This window comes from Glycine max, chromosome 7 (genome assembly GCF_000004515.6).
Source record: "Glycine max cultivar Williams 82 chromosome 7, Glycine_max_v4.0, whole genome shotgun sequence".
Classification (NCBI taxonomy): Eukaryota; Viridiplantae; Streptophyta; class Magnoliopsida; order Fabales; family Fabaceae; genus Glycine; species Glycine max.
In genome coordinates, this window is record NC_038243.2 from 3,654,980 (window position 1) to 3,677,360 (window position 22,381).

The 22,381-nt window shown below is 28.7% G+C and overlaps 2 protein-coding genes across 2 annotated transcripts; both read right to left on the minus strand.

The window, feature by feature from the left end:
- Positions 1–5,955: 5,955 nt before the first annotated feature.
- Positions 5,956–8,400, minus strand: LOC100815095 (GDSL esterase/lipase 5). Its single transcript, XM_026129080.2, has 3 exons — positions 8,100–8,400; positions 7,762–7,889; positions 5,956–6,314 (listed from the first exon to the last, which is right to left on the minus strand). The coding sequence occupies exons 1-3, from the start codon at positions 8,350–8,352 to the stop codon at positions 6,063–6,065; spliced, it is 633 nt and encodes a 210-aa protein (XP_025984865.2). The 5' UTR covers positions 8,353–8,400; the 3' UTR covers positions 5,956–6,062.
- A 5,356-nt stretch (positions 8,401–13,756) lies between these two features.
- On the minus strand, positions 13,757–19,115 carry LOC100818107 (GDSL esterase/lipase 5). Its single transcript, XM_003528683.5, has 5 exons — positions 18,770–19,115; positions 18,499–18,620; positions 17,276–17,506; positions 14,258–14,513; positions 13,757–14,124 (listed from the first exon to the last, which is right to left on the minus strand). Exons 1-5 carry the CDS (start codon positions 19,044–19,046, stop codon positions 13,880–13,882), a joined length of 1,131 nt encoding a protein of 376 aa, XP_003528731.1. The 5' UTR covers positions 19,047–19,115; the 3' UTR covers positions 13,757–13,879.
- Positions 19,116–22,381: the final 3,266 nt, after the last annotated feature.

A 22,381-nucleotide genomic window follows, 5' to 3' on the forward strand; every position in this document is an offset into this window, starting at 1 on the left:
CGCACTAAGCCTGAACTTGTCTGCTAAGTGAGAGTGTGCTTATTCTAACTTTTTCTTCAAGGCTTTTGCTTCAAATATTCTTCTTTTGACTTCTACTAATAAAAAATTGAATGAATGTTAATTTCTTCGTTATTTCATTAAAAACAACAGTACAGTGAAGAAATTATTATTATTATTAGTCAAAATTGACTATTAAATTAGTTCAGATTTCACAATTATCAAAGATCCAATCCATCATGTTATCAATTATAGTAAATAATTATTCTTTATTATATTATCATATTTATTATTTTATTAAATTTGTAATTTGACTCGTCCTTGATTATAATTAGAGGTTGTTATTATGATAGAGATTATGATAATGAGAAACAAGTTATTTATAATTTTAATCTAAATTGTTTTTGACCGTAGGATTATTGTGAATATGACATCAATAATACAGATAGATCAATATATATGCAATGATCTTTATTGGATAAAGATTAATAGATCTCATTTATTAAATTATATATACGATGTACACGTAGATATCATCATTGAATTGACTCAATTGAAAATTTCTAATAGTTAATATTACCTTGATATGTAAAGAAGAAATATAAAGATTTATAATTTCCTTTGACCTAAGATTATCATAGTAATTAATAAGTTATTTGTTATATTTTAATTTCGTGCACCTAATGTTTTATGACACTAGTTGAATAAATATTAGATATGACTAAATATTTATAGAATTAATGATTAATCGATAAGGAATCCATCAATTCTAGGTAATGAGTTTAAGCTCTATGGTAGGATTAAGATCTTGGTCATGACAATTGAATGAAAGAAGAAAAAAGTTTCTAAAGTCATTCATTGACTAAATGTGTTAGCTTATTAGAATTTGACAATAATATTATACTTTAGAGTTAACCTTGAGTTATAAATGATGGAAGGAAATATTAGATTATTCTTCTATTGGTTCGTGAAGGAAAAAGATGTTACTTCATGCTATCCGGACGCTAAAGAGTGTTGCTAGATGCTTACCTTGATTGATAAATTAATTATGATTAATTTATATTGAACCTACATGGTCACACAAAGTGTTTCAATATTTACAAAAGAAAATAATTTATTTGATAATTAAATTAGAGAATTTAATTTAATCAAATAAATATTTTAGTGGAATTTTGTTATATTTTTTACTAGCATCAAGAATATAATTAATGTATAAAAAGGAACATTGTTTTATAATTATAGAAGTTATCCATGAAATAAGAATAATATTCAATTGCTATGTAGGAATGTGATTAATGATTATAATTAGTCATGTGATTAATTATGAATTATCTTTATCTTAAATCAGGAAGCTTCTTAAAATAAAATATATGAGATAATGTTTATTTTCTGTAAAGATACAGATATAAAATTATTTTAAATTTTTTCTTTTTGTTCTTTAAAAAATGCTCAAATCCATATCTCTTTAACATTATAAATAAAAGCATCTACCAAAGGCAAAATACACTAGACAAAAATTAGAAAAATTCAAGTATAGTTTTAGACCTAAAAAATAGGAAGAGAATTTGTTTTTTACCGTTTGACTCATCTAAAGAGTTGATAACATAGATTGATCTCGGTGTGGATATAAGGAGAGTCTCCTCACTGTTGAAGAAAAATTATATTGATGGAAGAATGCGTATTTGCATACACCAATCTATTTTTCTTTATTTATTATTCTTGTATATTTTAAATGCAAAATAGATCCTAATTTTTTTCCATGCAGGTGTTTGGAACACTTTTATTGTAACTTTCAAAAAGTTAGGCCAATTGTGAGGCCAAAGGTTCAAAATTCAAATGTACTCTAATTGCTGTTGTAATGTTGCCAATGACGAAGTCTACAAAAATTTGTTGAGAGTATGGAAGGACCACAGTGCCATTGGATTTGGAATGTCAATAATTAACTTAATTTCAAAATTAAATATTTTTATATTGAATTGACATTCATGACACTTAATTAAGTATGACATCGTTAATTAAAGGATAATGTGACAGATTAACGAATTCTAACTAATAATATGTACTAAAATCAAACATAAATAAATTTAAGATCATAAAATAAAAAAAGTGAAGTTTATATATGTAGTAAAATCAAATTGCATATATTACGTGTATGAAAAAATATATTTCAGCCTAGATTCTTTAAACGACATTTTCCAAAAATTGGGAAAAGGAAACGTACCAGTCCTGGACTAGTTTCAGCCAAAGCTCCAGCGCCGGAAGATGCAAAATTCACCCCATAAATGTATTGATCATGGTATCCAGGATGCGAGTATATATGTTGGAATTAGTGACAACTCTGCATACTCAGCTGCAAACATACATGTACTCGGCAAATTAAAATATAAAAAAAAAACCTAAAAGCTTCGACTTTAGTGAAAAAATGATGATACCGATAAAATCAGGAATTACACGTCCATCAGAATTTCTTCGACTGGGGTACTTAAAGAAAGTATCTCCATAAGGGGGAAAGTTTTGTGGTTGAAATAGTGAGTCTCCAAATATGAGTAGAGTTTTGTGGTTTTGCAGCAGACATGTATTCTTTTGGGAATGCGAGTTATAAATGTTGAGAATAAAAGAGCACAGGAAGACAACCAACATAACAAAGAACCCTAAAAAACTTGCCATGTTCCAAATTCAGTACTCTTCCCATGCATGCAAAGTTAGGTATTATGTTGCCAAACTTTATATAGGAGGCATTGGCCTATGGAGTGGGACTTTATTTGATTCAGACGTGGGTACGTAAAGCCACTACTGGAATGGAGATGCGAAATTTTCTTCATTGTTTAGGTGTGGGTTAAAAGCTTTGGGAGTTTTACTCCTATAAATAGGAGTCCCGTTTATCAATTTATATATCCCATCAAAGAGATAAAAATAAGAATTTTTTTTTCCAATTCTTGTGCTGATTTGCTAGCAAAGAATGGTGCTTCATCTGATGTAGATTTTGCTAATTTTGTTACTGTCCTGCACAATTAGGTACTTATTTGTTAAGGCATTAGTTTTCCTTTGTCTTCTGTTATACTACTAATTCCCAATGATAAAAAAAATTAACAAAATTATCTTGAATATGCATGTCTCTTTTTCCCCCACCATATGCATGTCGTTGAAAAGAGGATGAATACAAAGTATTCCAGTAATCCACTAATTGAATTGTAAGCGTGACTTTTGGCTTACATTCATTGACCGAAATCTCATGCAGATCTTTTTATTACATATTCATGATTAAATAACAATATAATTTTTTATATTCCAGTTAATTTCATAAAAAAATCTTCAATATAGAAATGTTTATACTCTGGTGAATTTAATTTTGGAGGCCGCAAGTCAAAAGAACTGCTGGACCTAATGATCGAAAAGTTGGGTGCCAATTAAAATGTGCCAAATTTTGTAAGTTGGGTGGGATAAAATATACAAATTTGATAGTTTATGCAAAATCTGTAAAAACATGAAAGGTAAGTGACAAAAAGTGTAATTAAGTCTAAAATAAATAAGACTGGCTAAATTATAGTTAAATAATAAAAAGAATATTTACAAAGTATTTTAAGGATATTAGTCAAACTGTCAAAATACTAATTTCTATATATTGATATTTCTACTTTTATTATTACATGAATTTGTTTATTTTTGTTTGTTATACCACGTTATAAATTTGGACAACAATTTCGAAATATACTGTAAAGTGGAAGAGACATATAGAAGGAATTTATAAAGATATGACAGTCCTTGAAACATGCTGGCTTATTTATCTAGGGTTACTGTGGGACGGGTTTAACAAACATTATTAAAGACTAATATTCATTTGGAAAGTTGAAGATAATTATAGTCATGAAATCATTTTATTTGTTTAGAATACATTTTTTTGTAGGATATCAGTGAGGAATTGTGTGTGAGATGAAGACTAAAGCTATGTTTCGATTATCGTTAGAAATGGTACTCAAACATGTACCAAGTGTGTGCTTTTATAAATTTCTCACTTTCTAATACACGAAATGAAATCCACTCTCACACTAAGCATCACGTGCAATGAAAGGTAACGTGAATGCAGACACTCCTTAAGTCAGCTGCATGACCTTCCTATGCAGTGATTTTCTGGTGTGTGACCTTATGAGTGTAGGTGTTTGTTAACTGTGCAAAGGACGCTAATTAATGTTAGGTGAAGTGAGAGAGGTCTGCGTTTAAATTGTGAAGGTGAATGAGTTGTACGTGCAACACTGAAAAAGAGAGAATTCAACCAATTTTCTCTCATTTTTTCTTAATTAGGGCTATGCTTATATCCTCCTCATACACAATAAATTTGTATCTTATCATTTTCGGTGTAATTACACCTTCATCTTAATATTTTTGTATTTGTCACTCTCACCTTTTTCTCTCCCTATGACTTTAAAATCCAATTTTCATAGTATCGGCAATGTATAACAATACCTTAAAATTTGTCTTTGGTTTAATACGTGCTTTAAGATCACAAAAATCTCTCAATATTTTAGTCTTCTTTCTATATCTTATGTGTGATATCTTTTCATTTTTCTATTATTTTATATTATTAATCTTATATATTTAAACTTGGAAACAAGTAATAAGTGAAAAACTTTTGTTTTTAAAGCAATTAGAGATAGTATTTTGCATGTCTCTACTAAGCACATCCAATATTAAATAAAACAACTAAGAACTTAAAGTAGAGTCATGATGCAATCCTATTTCTATAAGAAAATGTTTATTTTTAGGTCTTGGAGTGCTGGTAATTACCTTATGGGACATGTCTACCTGTATATATAACTAAGATACAAGCCACGCAAACATCATTCATTTCCAAAGACTTCAGCAACAATTCTCTTTACTCGATCATATGCTTTTTTCAAGTCAAATAAAGATTATGTATGTTTCTTTTTTTGCTTCAATACATTTCTACCATCCTTAGCTCCGCACAAGATAAACGACTTTTATTGTGGTCATTGTTATCATAAAATTAAATTGATTCTCTACCATCCGCATCTCTTCTTAATCTATGCTTAATCACCTTTTTTTTTTTATGTATATTCATAGTTTGACTCTTAAGTTTTATATATACTAGTAATAATCTAATTAGTACAATTATATAATATTTCTTTTTATGAATTATGAATATATATTTCCTTTTATTCTTAAAGATAGGAACAAGGTAATATTTTCCACTTTTGATCTAACATAATTTTCGATTTCAAAATCTCATAAATAATTTAGTGGGTCAAATAATACCTTATTCTCCTACATATTTTTAAACTTTAGCATATATGCCTATAAATTATAATAAGGCTATTTTTTTTTCTGTCTTCAAAAGTAGTGAAACAACTCCTTCAGATTGTAAGGCTCATTGACATCTCCGTTTCTACTCCACATTAGCTTGGCAAAATGCTCAGCAGCAATCTCTGTGGGATGAAGAGAATCAAAGAACACATTATTGTTAACATTGTTACATAGCTCATATTCTTCAATCCCCCTCTTTCCTCCGCAACTATTATCTCCTCTGTAGGGACCACCTCCACAACAAGCTGCATGCATTCCCCTCTTCAAAACCTTATCCAAAAAAGAAGAAACAATTAATGAGCAAAGATGATGCACTTGATTTTTTTTCTTTCTTTTTAAAATTATCATATATATACAGATAATGGGCATATACCATATTTTGAAGGGTACTTCATTAATTCAATAAGTGCACCGTAGAAGTCGGTAACTGAGTATTTGAATCCCTTTAGCTGTTTCTCTAGCCCATGAAGCATTTTGGGTAAAGCATTATTATGTAACCTTGCAATGGCCGAAGCTTCTTCTTCTAGGCAGGCACTTAAGCTAGTACTATTTATGGCCATCCTTAGAAGGGGAAAGCAATTTAAAGGACCAACATTTACAAACCCAAATTTCCTTCCTCCTTCATTGTAAATTTCCTACACAAAATATATCATTGTTATAATTTAAAATTGCTAACAACCAGAGAAAAGAAGAAATTAAATTGAAAAGAAGTTATTGCAATTGTGAGAGGCTAAAAGGTTCATATCTTAGCATATACGTACTTTGATAACGGCAGTAATGTTACCAATCACATAATCTACAAATTTTTGTTGGGGGCATGGAAGAACCGCACCACTTGTCAAGTTTGTAAGGAAAGGGGTGCCATAGTCATTGCCTCCTATGCTAAATATGTAGATAGCTCTGGACAGCAACTTTTTGGCTTCCTCATCTCCTAATTTTTGCCTGAATTGCTTGCTTACTTCTGTGAAGTATTTTACCTGAGCTTTTAAGTCTATAACCTAAAAAATGAATAGGAAAAGGTTACACATATACACATTATACAATTACCAAAGTGGTAAAACATTTACAAATAATTAAATTTATACAATTTATACAATTTTTTTTTTGTTTCCATCTCTCTTCATTACTTCGTCTTATCACATATTTCTTTCTCTAGCTTCTGTTTTTCATCTCTTTTAGTGATACAAATATTTATACAAATTTATTCATACAAATGTTTTTCTATTCAAATACACTGCTATATAAGCAAATAATATATAGTTTCAAGAACGAAACAGCATAAAAAATATGCTTTTGTTTACATAATCATATATACAGGGTTTTCATCTCAACTACAAAATACAGTGTATAGTCATGATAGCATAGATATATCTAGGACACATGCATGTTTCTGTTGTTGTTCAGTTTTAAAAAAAAAATTAAAAAACTATCGGATTGTCCACTTTTTATTTTTTAATTTCATTTTTTTTCTTTTTTTAAATCTCACCTTTTGTTAATTTTAATGCGGAAGTAATTACTTTCAAATTTTAATTTTATGTTCAAATTTTATTTTTCCCTTATTTTTGGTTACTTATGCTCTCAAAGTTATTATTTCAAATTTTTATTAAACTTTTTCTCTCGTGAATCGCAGTTGATTCATTTTTGTATATTAAATTAGAAAATATTATCATGAAAGTGACTTTAATTTTTTTTAATTTATTTTTCTTTAAACAATGATGATACATAAAGCAATTATTTCTGTAAAATAAGTTGGATCAAAATATACACGTAATATATTTACTTCATTACTAAATAAGATAATGTTTAAAAAAAAAAAAACTCATGGATACATGTATAATGTGAAAGTATTAAATACTTTTAATTCTTTAAAAATTACTTTAAGTTAAAAGTAATAATTAAATGAATTTTTTATTTTGATATTCTAAATTACTAATAGAGAAAATAATTCATCCACATGTATTGATACATACTGTGATCTAATCGCAATCTTTTTAACAATCTAATTACAAACAAGATAAATTTATTAAATTTTATAATAATTACCTTAAAAATTACACATAAAATATCAATTAATTAATAATATAAAATTTTAATACTAAGAGTTTTTATAAAAATTAAATTCTACTAAAATATTTTATTACAAAACTTCCTACTTTATATATATATATATATATATATATATATATATATATATATATATTCTTGTCACATTTCCTTTTCATACATAAAATAAAACTCCTTTATTGACTTAGTTAAAAATATAACTTTAATTATTTGTGTGTGTGTTTTTTGCTCCGGTCTCCTCATTCTCTAATCACTTAGAGGCAGGGTGCCATCTTTCCCTAGCATATTTTTTTCCTCCTGATCTAAGGGGCTACAAACATGGCCTTAAGAGTCCAAAACCATTTCTATTTTCACAAGTTTGGAAAAGAACAGCTAATGTACCAGTCCTTGATTAGTTTCAACCAGAGCTCCAGCTCCTGCTGATGCAAAATTCACCCCATATATGTAATGATCCTGAAATCCAGCTGGACTCAGGTATGCCTGAATTAGTGGCAACGTTGCATACTCAGCTGAAATAAAGGATTCTTCACGTTATATGTCAACCATGATGTATAATATGAAGAAAAAAGAATATCCACCTATTTTTTATTCCGAAATAAAAAAAAATCAGACTTTTATACAATATGTTAATAGAATTGTAAATTCACTGATATTGTCTTTTGATTCTCACAAATAATGTATATATATAAATTACAGAGTAGTAAAAACTGAAAACAAACCAATGAAATCTGGGATGACACGTCCATCAGAAAACCTTCCAGTGGGATAATTGAAGAAAGTTTCCCCATATGGGGGGAAGTTTGCCTGCAAAAAAGTGGAGCTATTGATGTAGTTATTGTTTCCAACATCAAACAATGAGTCTCCAAATATGAACAGAGCTGTGTGATTTTTTGGAAGGCAGATACTACTTTGTGAAAGTGAATAATTAGAAATGAGAATAAAATAGCTCAGATAGAACGCCAATATAGACATGGAAACTCTTAAGCTAGCCAAGCTTGAATTTTTTGCTAGATCCCTTTAATATCTCTCACGCTGACTTATATAGGCACCGTGAACCTTTCATACTTTATAATTGGTATAATATTTATTTGACCGATGTTTGTTTCTTAATTAACTCATGGTTCATGCATTCATAAATTGCTATTCATGTAATATTATTTTTATTCGCCTGCCGAATGCCAATATATTCCTGATATTTCGTTGACTTTAAAAGTAAAGAGTAAATTAAAATAACATTAGTCAGCGTAGGAAATGTTGCTTTCAGTTTCACATGCTAATCTTGAACAAATTCTTTCGTGAAGTATCAAACACCAATAGGATTATATATATATAAACAGGAAGGATAGCAAACATTATTTTGTCACCGCCCTCTCAGAGGAATCCGCAAAAAGATTATTTGTGAAAATAACATTTCTCAACCGACATGTAGTGTATATTTGAATTTACCGTAATAATACTGATTTTACATTATTGATTATTGTATAATTGAGTTTAGTATATTTCTACTTACTTTAATTCTATTATAATTTTTATACATCATAATTGATTCTATCATGATTTTAGAAACAATTTAACTTTGTAAAATTTGATCAAAATCAAAGTTAACCCACACCACCATAGTCTATTGTAATTTTGAAAACTATCTAAACCATAAGCAGAATCAAGGCAGAAACAACATGCTTGGAGTGTACATTCGGGACCATGTGTAAAAAAAATAAGTTAAATTAAAACTTTAATTCCTCTTAATTTTTCATCTATGATTTTAATTTATTTATTTTTTAGTGATTTTAGTTCTTTTATTAAAATTTTCACAATTCAGTCCTCAATTTGCATTTTTTTTATTTTGATCCAATTGAATCCTAGATCTAATATATTCACTTAAAATATCTTTAAAAAAATTTAATTAATTATAATACAAAAATTAAGGTTTTTAAATTTTTTAATAAGGTTTTCAAACTAAAAATGTAATTGGATCTTTGATTTTCTATTTTTTTAGTTGAATCTTTAGAATTTTTGAAACAATTGCAAATTGTTAGTTTTTATGATTTCAAGCCACCATAAACTAATTATAATAACCAATTGCAAAAATTTAACAAGATCAAGGATGGATTTTATATTATATGGTAAGTTGTTGACTTTGTAATAACTACTTTAAAGTATATGATGCCATTTAATTAGTTTATAATGTAATTAAAATCTTTAAACTAACAGTATATAAAAATAAAACTCTTTAATGGAAAAATAATTTATTGTATAATATGTTAAATTAATATAAACAGGTGTTAAATTACATATATCTTCTTCGATGTAATAAATAAATTTATTTCCTTAAGAAAAAATTGAACAATAGACGAGAAATCGCGGTATTTATTCTCTTTTTGGTATCCATAACACAGATCATTTATCAAGTAGTAAACAAATTAACTCGTAATTTATTATTCTGACAGTGATTATAAGAGAGAATAAATAATAACGACAAATGAGTGAACCTTATAAGCCTTTGTGACATAGCAGTAGCCCTTCTTTCTGGTTGTACAAAATCGAAAAAATTAGCTAGGCTCCTAGGACGTACATCTTGTTCTTAAATACAATGAATTAAGACCAGACAATGTTAACTAACTAAATTATAACGACTAACTTAACCATGGTTGATAATAGAAAATTGCCCTAACTAACTTTCAGTTACATGTTATACTCCCCCTCAAGTTGGGAGATAAATTAAGGTTATGATCGAAGTCCCAACGTATGAGAGCTTATGGCTTGTAGATAAATTAAGGTTAAGATCAAAATTGAAAATATATTTTATATTTCTAGTACAGAAACTTTCAAAAGAACTTATGATTTATATCTTATGATTTATATCTAAACATACTGAAACTCCAGATTTAAAAAAAGTCTTCAGATCAAATATCTGTCACTTATTGATACTGTATGAAGACACATACATAAGTTTTAGAATTTTATATATATATATATATAAAACACTCTCACAAATAAAATGGAAAACTTATTTTATTTTTTTATCAGCAAAAAATTCATTAAACTTTGCAGGCACAAGGGTAAGCCGCACCAATATCTGCATAATAATTGATTCCATAGCTAAAGACTATTGGATATATACACCAAAAATTCAAAAAATAAACCAACAGCAAAACACAAAAAACCACAAGTACTGAAATTACCGTATCCTGACCCCAGTCGTATTGAACCGACTGAAACTCCATGACTAAATCTGATATGCGTCTAATTAGTACCCCTACAAAATGGCAATTAATATCTACGTGTTTGGATTTTAATAAGTTGGATTGCAAGCTAGAAGATGAATAGCAAACTTGTTAACACAAAAGACCATATGGCTGAATTGATTTGAATCTCGGATTGATATTACATGGTGCATGTTTAGTTTGATCAAACTAAAATGTTGTGCACGCATTCCAATGTAAATCCAACAAATAAAAAAAAAAGAGTGTAGATGTTGGCAAAAGTAGTTTTGTCTCAAGCGTTGAGAACCATGCATGCACATAATTAAAAACTAACATGGCACTTATATGGAGACATTTTTTTTCTAAATATTATACTTATTTTGAGACGGATCAAGTTTAAAGTTCATATCCCAAGTATTTACCGTACCTTCAAATTCAAGAAAAGTAGTTAAGCCGAAACAATCTCCCATTAATTGATTCGCACGCTCATTGGTGGACATGATTTTACTATTATTTGAATATGGTGATAATTTATTTTTATGTATATGTTATTTTTATTTTTAATTTTTTTCCTAAATTTAAAATTTGCCATGCATCTTACCAGTTTAATCATACAAACAAGAATCGCAACTATCCTATATCCGTGCATTAACTGACACTAAATGGAATTGAATTTGTACTTATTTGGGCCAAACTTGTGATGGTGCAGTCTAAATTAAGCCAGGTAATAAAAGCCCAAAGATGATTTTACTTAACCCAGAAAAACCGATGCTGCTCTATTCAATATCCGCACTACCAAATTTACTATGGATCTATCCATCGTGTGTTTTAATTTTTTTTTTCTTTCAAAAATACCTTTTTCATGTAAACATGATTCTGTTAGCAAAATATACAACAAATCCCTGTTTTAATTGTATAAGAGGGAGTAAAAAAAATACACAATAAAAACTTAATTTTGTTGTGTATTTTGTCAACAAAATCATATTTTTATTATTGTCTAATTTTTTCTCTGTTTTTAGTTAGTGGAAACATATTTTTGTTTTGTTATTTTTTAGGAAAATTTTTAATTCATTCCAATATAAGTTACGTTTTACTTAAATTAATTATGATACAAAATATATTAATTACAATACATATTATTTTTTTTAATAATAATCAAATTTATTGTGATATAAATTATCTTTTATTTAAATTTTAGTTATTGATGATATAAGTTACTATTTATAATTATAATCAAATTAATATCATAAATTGATTTAATTACTATTGATAAAGATAATTCATGTAATAATTAATTCAGTTACATTTATAAATGGTAATTTCTAACCAATTAATTCAATTTTAATTAAAATATATATTGACTATGGTTACTTAAAAAAAGTAACTTGCATTTACAATTAATTAAATTAATTTGTAAAATGCAAAAAGTGGAAACTTGTTTCCGTTGTGTAAAAGGAATGAAAAATACACTACTTGAAAACATGATTTCGTTGACAAATACACAACAAAATCTTCCTTTTGTTATATATATTTTTTTTAATTTGTACTCTCTCTTATACAAAAAAAAAAACATAATTTTCTTATATATTTTGTCACAGGATCATGTTTATGTGAAAATGACAACTTTTTTTTAAAAAAATTAAAACCCACTTAGCATGGGCAGCGCTAATAAAAAAATCCGATAGTGTCAATAGTAGCTCCCCACTTAGCATGAGCTTTTGAGGTTGGGAGGTCCGTTTCACTTAATATATTTTCTGGTATTATTTAAAGAACTTAGAGTTGTAAACTTACAGAAAAAAACTTCACAAAAAAAATTACGGGAAAAAAATTATTTATCTGCTTGATATTGTTGGGGTTAAACAGATAAATCGTGAGTAAAGCAGAACCGGCACGAATCGATTGTTACGAAAGCAAACTTCACTAAAAAGTTTTTTAAAAAATGCCACCAAGGATTGAACCTAGTGTCCCAATGCTGAAAAATCTTATTGTCATTGCCCGATTAACGTACAAATTCTTGTATATTACATTTTAATTAAAATGTATTTATAGTTAATATAGATACATTTTATTTTAAAAAACTTTATTCTAACGTATAAATTTAACTCTTATCATTGTTTTCCTATATCTTGCAAGTTGCAACTCATGTAATGTCTCCTAATGCATGCACTTACACAGACATATATAGGCCAGTTCCCTAAATTTAATTTGTTTAAAGGCTTCATGAATATGGCATGTTGTGGCAGACTTAAACAGACTTAAGAGTGCGTGTTATCGTCGTGTCTGAGTTCAAAAGGTGTTGTTCCCCGCTTAGTGGAGCCATCATGGTGTATCAGTGTGAGTTACATTCTTACCACATTCCGAAGTACTCTCTCTCTAGATTGATGCTCATCAATTTAATCTCCTACTCAATATGTCCAATTCCTCCACACAAGTGAGAGTGATACTTGTAAAAGTACTTCAAGTCTCAAATTAGTTAGTAAATAATAGAGTTACAATAGAATTAAAAAAGATCTTTACATGTAATGTAAGCCTTTATTTATAATAGTATACTTCATCATATGCCCATGGTTGTCTTATCGTTGTGGTTTGTTGATAATTTCTAAAATCATGGAACGCATGGTTCCACTAAGCTAGAATCACCAAAAAAAAAAAAACTCTCCATTTAAGGATAAAAATTACGGGTCATTCAAACCAAATAAGTAACTTCACTATAATGAATAACACAAGAAGATAAAACTTCAAAATATAGAACAAATAATATAAAATATTTATCTCTTTCTACAAATATCTTTTTCCCGATCTGAAATACACTTTTCAACGGGTATGTGAAAATCATAATAATTTTCTCTCTCATTCTCTATAAAATGGGCCTTCTTATTTAGGTGAATGAAAAGTTAAGTGGTGATATCTTAAATATATGAATTATAATCCTAGCTAGTACAAATTACATTGATGATTTGATGTGGTCTCTAAGGTTGTGAATTCAGCCATCACTGTGCCTCATGAGCTTAAAAAAATTTAAATAAAATTAAATCCTCTTCTTCGGAAAAACCTGAGCAAAGACTTCATCACCTTAAGCTTAACACCTCTGTACCACAATTCATCACATTTCCTTTCTTCAAAATTCAATTCATTTAAATTACACAAGCTTTATAATTGTATTGTACCATCAATTACGTAAATAATTATTACTGGACCAAGCGGTTATACATGCAATTTGTTAACACAATCAAGGTATAATGATCAACATTTTGACTTAATTTGTTGCAAGAAAAACAATGAGCCAAGTAAACAAGTCATGGGAGTTGGAAGAGATCTCCAATAGTGTAAGGCCCTATATTTGAAGAGTTGTTGGTGAAGCCCCACATAAGATCTGCGAATTTTTTGTAAGCACTTTCTGTAAGATGATAAGAATCCCAAAATAAATATTCATTGGGTTTGTCACATAATTCAAATTGCTTCTCCCCTCTTTTCCCTCCGCAGCTATACACTCCTCTAAATGGTCCACTTCCACAACATGCTGATTTTCCCTCCTTCAAACCTGCATCAAATAAACCACCACAATTTTCAATTATTAATTCGCAACATCACAACGTAGAGTATGGACACTAATTAAATTGAGAATCAAAAGTGTAATTTGATCTTTTTTTATTCCAACACTAAAGACATATTACCATATTTCAAGGGATGGTTCACCATTAGAGTGAGATCAGCACTGAAATCATATAGAGCAAATTTAAAGCCCTTTAATTGCTTATCCAATTGTAAGAGAACTACTTTTAGAACTCCATTGTGTAAGCTTGCAAGGGCTGAAAGTTCTTGTAAGCATTTACCCTTTCCTTCTAATTGAATTATTCTAGTGCCTGGAAGACAACCCAGGGGTGGCAAGGTCATGAACACAAATTTCCTAGCTCCTCTCTTGTATATTTCCTACAAATACCATTATAAATCATAACTATATATACATGACATTTGTTTATCAGAACTCGCCCAACAGCATCTACCGACCCTTGTCGAGAAAAGAAAACTAGAGAGGAAACATAAAAAACACTACAAGAAAAAAATACCATTATTATTAGTATAGACTTTGAAGGTCTACACTAAAAGTATAATACACTAACATTTGTTTTATTGATATAGATAGTATATATCAATGTTGTATACTAAGAAATTATTTGTATAGTATATCATACTATTACTCTGTTAGTATAAACTCAACGTATATATACTAACATTTGGTAAGCAAAGTTTAGATTAATGGAAGCTAATAACATCTCCAATAATATAATTATGGTGGGTTACTTAACTCACTTTTGATAGATCCACCACAATGTCACATAAAATTTTAAAACTTCAACAAATTTTATCTCCGACAGTGTAATACTTAAGAACTTAAAATAAGTCTTACAATCCTATAAAACTTTTAAGAATCATGTCTTATATAAGCAAAGATTTTTATATAAGAACTATCAGGCCAATTGTTCTAATAGTAAAACTACATAAGAATATATTTTTAAATTTAAGAACTGCATAAGCGAATTTAATTAGAAATACTCTAATATGATACTAACTTCCTTCTGAACCAGGTGGCAGGTGCTAATGAAAATTTTCTTCAGAATTTCGCTTAATTTTATAGAGTAGCTAGACGACAACAAAAAAAATACTGCTTTTCACTTGAATATGATTATTAAGTGTCACACTTTTCGTCCAACAATAATACATAATCCTATATTTTGTGTACTTTTGTGTCTTGTGTTTAAATCGGTGGGGAACACCGACAGGTTAAATTATAGGAAAGAGACTGGGAAATGACTTTTTTTCCACTTCAATAGAGCTATAAGCATTTTTGTAACACTAACCCTTGGATATTATCACAGTTAGGAAAGTCTTCTAATTATTAACAATTGCCTTCTAAAATTTTCTTTCTTTCTTTCTTTTCAATAATTGCCTTCTAACATTTGAATTTTGCTCTTACTTTAAGGGCGGTGCTCTGCGTACTACTGCACGGCCCAACTCAAAGTTAAGAACTTAAAGCTCTCAATAATTTTACACTCTTAAAAAATGTTTTCACTTGGTAAAAAAAAATAAAGAAAAAATTTAAAAGTATTTATTTAATAAATAATAAAAAATTATTAGAATCATTTAAATATTCTTCTTAAAAATTGATGATTTTATGAGTTTTTCTATAAAAATGACTCATTTGCCACTTCATTTTTTCTATTAATTATAACACCATTTTCTCTTTTCTTTATACTACACCCCCGTCAACACAGCTATAGGTTTTTTCTTTTCTTCCACTAGGTAAAACGTCTGTACCTTATTATTTAGGACTGAGAAAAAATGTTAAACAAAATTAATCATGACAATTTGATAAGTATCTTTGTATTAATCAAGAAATTTAAGAAACAAATTTCAACTAAATTATAATAGTTTGAATAAATTATTTTGTTTAATTAAACAGATTTCATCCTAAATTTTGATTTGGCCATAATACAACATCCATTTCATACCTAAGAAAACAGATAAGATAAAATAGTCATAATTTCAACCTGCGTTCATCCTAGACAATTATCCGTCTAAGAATATATTACTACTTCCTTCTACGAGTAACTTTATGAAAAAAAACCTAACTTTGCTGTCGAAATATGTAAGTTACCTTTATGGCCATATAATTATAACAATAATATTTTCACGGCTTTTCCAAAACTTACAGGATTCCAGTCAACAGCCGTACTTGTCACGTTGTCTCTTACATTGGCTAAATGATATATAAAGTATGTTGGATTGGATAAATAAGTTGGTTTTTTTTATTTGACTAGTTTAAAACTTAGTTTGACCAAAATAAAGTATTGTTTGACCAAACAATTTATTTTACTATTTTGTAGTATCTTTTGAAAAACTACTTCATGTAATATTTAAGTTTAAAAGTTGGCTCTAAAAAAAAGTTTACGTACATAAGTTCCTAGCTAATTTATCCATCTTTGACTTGGATACCTTTTCAACTTTCAATTAATTTATTGGCTGTTTTTTCAAACTCTCTCATAGCATACTAACAAATACATGCGCATATATTTTTAATTAAAATAAAATTTAAACATATGGTATAAAATGATAATTTAAAATTACAATATAAATACACATAATTAAGTCAAATAAATAAGAAAAAAAATATAAGTGAATTAGAGATAAGGAAAGGGGAGTAAATTATAAAAATAAGTAAATTGAAAAACACCATTTGGGAATATAAGTGACCAAGTATTTGAGATGAAAAAATTAATTAAAAAATACTAAAAGGAATTAGAGTTACAATATGGGGAAAATAATGTCTTTTTTATATATAAAAAAAGCAATTAAATTTTTGGAAATTTTAAAAATAGAAAAATAAGTACTAAATAATATCACTTGCTTCTATGTTTGACTCTTTCCGTGTTCTCTCAATATAAAGTTGATACTTTTTGACGATAAATAAATAAATAAATAAAAATAAGAGAGAATATACTATTTTAAAAATATATTAAAACACGTGTTACTTTTTATTGGAAAAATAGAAAATAGAACAAGAAAAGGGAACAAGTAATTCTAATTCCTACGAATCGATCGACTGTGCCTCAATCTATCAAAGTGACATTATAATTCTACGCACATGCTTGAGAAATATTAAAACAAATATGTAAATAATGGAAAATTTGTACCTTGATAATGGAAGTCAAGTTACCAACAACCATACCAACATATTCTGAATGAGAGTAAGAGTTAAGAACATCAGAATGTGTCAAGAACGGGCTAAGATAATCATTGGATCCGATGCTAAACATGTAGACAGCGCTTGATAACAATGATTTAGTTTCAGAACTGCCTAACTTGTGCCTCAACAAAGCTGCTACTTTCTTGTAGTTTCTTGCTTGTGTTTTGAAGGGTATTACCTGAAAGTTTGGAATGACAAAGTGTTATGCATGCATGCTTGAGGCATTGCTAGTTTCTACTTACCTACTTGATTTTAATATGAAAAAAAAAACTCCTATAAATTTTTGTAATATTTAGTTAAGTTTTGGAACAAGGAAAATAATTTAAGATGAAAACAAATTGTCTCCGTCTCTACTAGGCTACATATAAATAGAGAAAAAGAAAAGAATAAATAATAGAAATGTAAATTAAAGTAATTAATATCTTTTTTATTTCTAATTGCATTTTCCTCAAATTTAAATTCCGTGTACTCCCTTTCATATTTATATATAATTTTCTTTCCTTTCTGTTTTTAAAAGTCCAAGAAAAGCCATCCGTACATAAATTTGCAATCCCTTGGCAACTTTGTATTTTATGTGGAACATTATTTAAAACACACGCACTCACACACTTTTAATAAAATATTTATCTTCAAAACAAATATCACTTTTTCACAAAATTCACCATAGTTTATTTTAGGTTATTTTATTTTACTTTTCTTTCTTTTTATGAAAGAAGATTCTGAAATCTGATCTTATATGAAAAGATTGGTCAAGGTTTGTGCTAATGTCATAAGTTGGCCCGTGAGGGCTTCTTTAGGATCATGTCATCGCTCATGGATCGGCAGACTCTGTCTTCCAAAGTGAAAAAAAGGTAAAAACGATTATGTTCTACTAGTCGCCTGTTTGAATCACTGTTTTACTTAATGTTTTGACATATAACCAAGACAAATTAAAACCATAGGTGCATCCAATCTACTAAAATAAAGCCATTGGTTACTCAATTAAGTTAATCATAGTGCACCTAGATGCTTGACATGCATATGACATGTTAATTACCAGTTACTATATAGTATTACTGTATTAGTAACTTTTTCACCCCTAGAGTCTTACTTAAAAGTACCATTAATGAAAAAGCAAATAGGGCAATAAGTCACAAGTGTGAATATGAAAGTTCATGAAATGGACCTTACCGACCCTTCAAAAGTTTCAACAAGAGCACCCGCACCACTAGATGCAAAATTCACTCCACCGTAGTAATTGCTATTGCCAGGTTGTAAATATGGTGGAACCAATGGAAGGTTTGCGTATTCAGCTACAAAAGGCAGAGGATATATAATATGACAAAGATGATAATATTAAGTTTGATTATTCTAATGGGGGACAAAAAAAAAATGTGTTAGTTCAACCAAATTGGATTTTCACTAGTAACAAGACAAGAATCACAAGATCTCTGAACCTTACCTATGAAATCTGATATCAACCGTCCATCAGAGAATCTCCCCGTTGGGAACTTGAAGTATGTTTCCCCATAGGGCCAGAAATTTGCTTGGCCAAGGGTTGTTGCGTTGATGTAGTTGTTATTGCCAGCATCTAAGAAAGAATCGCCAAAAATGAAGAGGGCAACATGTTTGTTGCTTCTATGGTGGTCGATCTTGCTTCCGTGTGTATGAGAGACAAGAGCTATGAATAACACGAGGAGGAACATAGAGCTTGATAGATTTGACACCGTGAACTTCATCTTCACAGAATTTGCTGCAATCTCTAGTTTCTCATAGTTGAAAAGTATATATAACTAATGACTTTGTTGCTATAGGCGATGTATCTTTTAGATGTAATCGTGTTTAATTTGACTAAAATTATTTTAAATAATAACATTTTTTCTGAATATTTAACTTAATTATATACTTAAAAAAACAATATAATTAAAACTCAAAATTATTGATTAAATTATAACAAATTCGCACTTGTTGATCCATTTATTCACTTGTGAGGACAATAATTTTGTATGTATACTTATTACTTGTTAGTTTTAATTTGGCGTAGTCGACGCCATTTGATTGGAAGAAATGTATATTGATGATGTTATCAAAAACTTGGACATGGACTTGAAGAATATGAATTTTCCACTTGCAGGAACATTCAAAGTTAAAATTGATTGCTTGTAAGACGGCAAATAATTAAAAGATCTTGTGGATTCCATTACCTGATATATTTGTCCATTCGATCGGCTGAAAACTGATGCATATTGGTTGGGGGAATGTATCCTCTCCACGTTTGCATATTGGAAAATTGGAGTATGAAATGTTTTGCAATGACCTGCCATATTTAGAATAAAATGTTATTAGTCTTAAAATTATAAATATTAGTCTCTTTTTTTTGCTACCATAAATATTACTCACTTTATAAATATCTTGTTTAATTTTTAATTTATAGAAAATGTCATATTTTGATCAATTTTAATTATATTTTGTAGGTGTGTCAAAGATTAAATGAATTACACTTAATTAAGATAAAAAAACTAAATTAAATATTAAAATGACAGATATTATATTCTAAACAGAGAAAAAAGAAATATAAGAATAAATTCAAAGACTAAAATAATAACGTATTTATTCAAAAAGAATTCTTAGATAGTGATAGAGTATTTGACATGTGAAGATATTCATATATTGTTATTTAATTTAAACTATCAAAGTTGGGTTAGCAAGTTTTAAACATAAAAAATGTCTATTCATTTTAAGAAACAATAACTTATTTTTGGGAGAAAAAAAAATCTAAAAAGTAGATAAAAATAAATAACTATTGTTAAAATAAATTGAAAAAACAGAAGCACTTGATCCACCCACCATCGGCAATTGAGCAGTAATTGAAGGTCTGTATCGGAGTTGTTAGAATGATTAAGATTTGAATATTTGTGTTCGATGGGGACGGTGGAGAAACTGAAGTGTTCTTCCATGTTCCATGTGGATGTGGTTTTTTAATGCGCTCTGAGGCTCAGCCATTCCTGCTGCCGTAGCTTTTGTTTCATGCCAAAAAGTTACATCAACGCTCCTAAGACGAATTCAACATCTAGAGTAAGAAAATATATATATAAATATTATAAAATTTATGATAAAAAAATTTAGTGATATATTTAAAATAATATCAACTTTGATAGTTGCTGTTATAATTGGAATGGAGAAAGTTTTTTTTCAATAAAAAACAATATTAAATGATTATGTATTAATTTTATTTTCTTATCAGAAAAAGAAAACCATTATGTATCATTACTCGGTTGATGCCATGCCAGCCCCATCTCGTCACGCTATGACAGCCATTGTCATAGAAGTCTGACAAATATGGTACATGATTCAACGTGACGCCACCTTGTTGGACTCTAACTCTTCACGGATATATACCAAATCATTTCTTAACAGTCAAAACTACAGTGTAATTGACTATGTTCACATTAATCTCAGATTATATGTGATTATAAATTTAATTAGGCGTGCCCACGGGCAAGGCAGGTTTTGCTAGAGTGTTCACATATCAAATTGGTTTTTGTTCACTTTGTGTTTGATATAGATGAATGAAAAGAAGTGAAAATATGTGAAATAAAATGAGATAAAAGAAAGAGATGAAAGTGAGTTGAAAAGGTATGAAAGTTTAAAATTAAAGTGACTGGGTTGGTAATAAGAAAATTAAATTAAATAATCTTATATTTCTAATGTTATCCTTTAACCCATCTTGAAAGAGAAGAGGTGTCAGTAGTAAAAAATGATGTGATAATAGAAAAATATAAAGGTAAAATTGTAAATTTAATCTATCATTTTATTTTTAATTTTGGATTTTGTCTTCCCATATAATTATTTACAAATTTTGTCTTCATATTTAATCAAATCACTCAATATTGGTCCCTCAGTCCACAATTGAACGATGATGGTTACAAAGTAATGTTGTCTGTCATGTGTCACGTTCTTATTGGACAATGATTGTCACGCGTCATGTTCTAATTTGTCAACGAAAAGAATGATACATTTTATTTTTCATGAAGTTGATATTCAATCAGAACATGACACGTGATAGTCATCATCCAATAAGAACGTAACACGTGATAGTCAACATTTCTTTGTAATAGTCAATGTCCAATTGTGGGTGGGGGACTAACATTATGTGATTTGATTAAATACAACGATAAAATTCGTGAATAATTTTACCAAAAAACAAAATCCGAAATTAATGACAAAATGAAAGATCAAAATTACAATTTTGTCAAAGATAGAAAAAAAAATCTTTCTCTTCTAAAATCCTCGTACCCAACTCCCTCTCTTCCATCTTCTTCTTCTAGAACACCCAAATTTGACATAGCCTACCCAACCAAACCTCCTAAACCCAAACACCACTATCCACACACATCCTTCACTGCCACCTCCATATTCATGACCCATTTGAGCTCACCATCCACCTACAGCACGCCGCCACCACATGAAGGACAGTATGGGAAACAATAGAGAGTAATAACATCCTTAACTGTAGATTTTTTGTTTCTTTCACCTCATTTTTTAGGTCAAAAGTTTTCTGTGGGACCCACTTTCTTTCACCAGCTTTCACACCTCTTTCCATTGTTTCAAACACGAGCAGGTTTTCACTTTCAGCTTCTTTGGGCCCTCATTAACTTTCAACTCTTGCATTTCAGTAGAACCAAACACAGTCACACTATCAAGGTAAAAATCAAATGAGTCTATCAAAATTAATTTGACTAGTTTAGTTTGAATTTTGAGAAATCTTTTGATCAATCCGAACTGAATCATTTCCTTTCTCTAACTATTGTTTATTTTTATATAAATGATGTCACAAAAATGGTGGTGGTTGTTGCTAGAATGTAGGCAAACCAGGAGAGGAGATGATCATAAGATTAAATGAATCAAACGATAAATAAAAATGATATATTAAAGGCCGAAGAATATCCACAATAAAATTTATCATAAATTAAATATTATTTATAATCATTTAGAAGTAAAGATAAGATGAAAATAATTTATTAAGGACACGATATAATCAATTATTTTAACTTAAAAACATATTTTCACAAGG

What these genes read in the sequence shown, in the direction of transcription:
- LOC100815095 (XM_026129080.2), bottom strand. Translation starts at nt 8,352, where the DNA reads ATGTCTATATTGGCGTTCTATCTGAGCTATTTTATTCTCATTTCTAAT. An exon ending in TGTCATCCCAGATTTCATTG is followed by an intron (nt 7,890 to 8,099) that starts GTTTGTTTTCAG and finishes CCTTTATTTCAG; the next exon opens with CTGAGTATGCAACGTTGCCA. An exon ending in TTGAAACTAATCAAGGACTG is followed by an intron (nt 6,315 to 7,761) that starts GTACATTAGCTG and finishes TTCATTTTTTAG; the next exon opens with GTTATAGACTTAAAAGCTCA.
- LOC100818107 (XM_003528683.5), bottom strand. Translation starts at nt 19,046, where the DNA reads ATGAAGTTCACGGTGTCAAATCTATCAAGCTCTATGTTCCTCCTCGTG. An exon ending in TTGAAACTTTTGAAGGGTCG is followed by an intron (nt 17,507 to 18,498) that starts GTAAGGTCCATT and finishes CCAAACTTTCAG; the next exon opens with GTAATACCCTTCAAAACACA. An exon ending in GAACCATCCCTTGAAATATG is followed by an intron (nt 14,125 to 14,257) that starts GTAATATGTCTT and finishes TATTTGATGCAG; the next exon opens with GTTTGAAGGAGGGAAAATCA.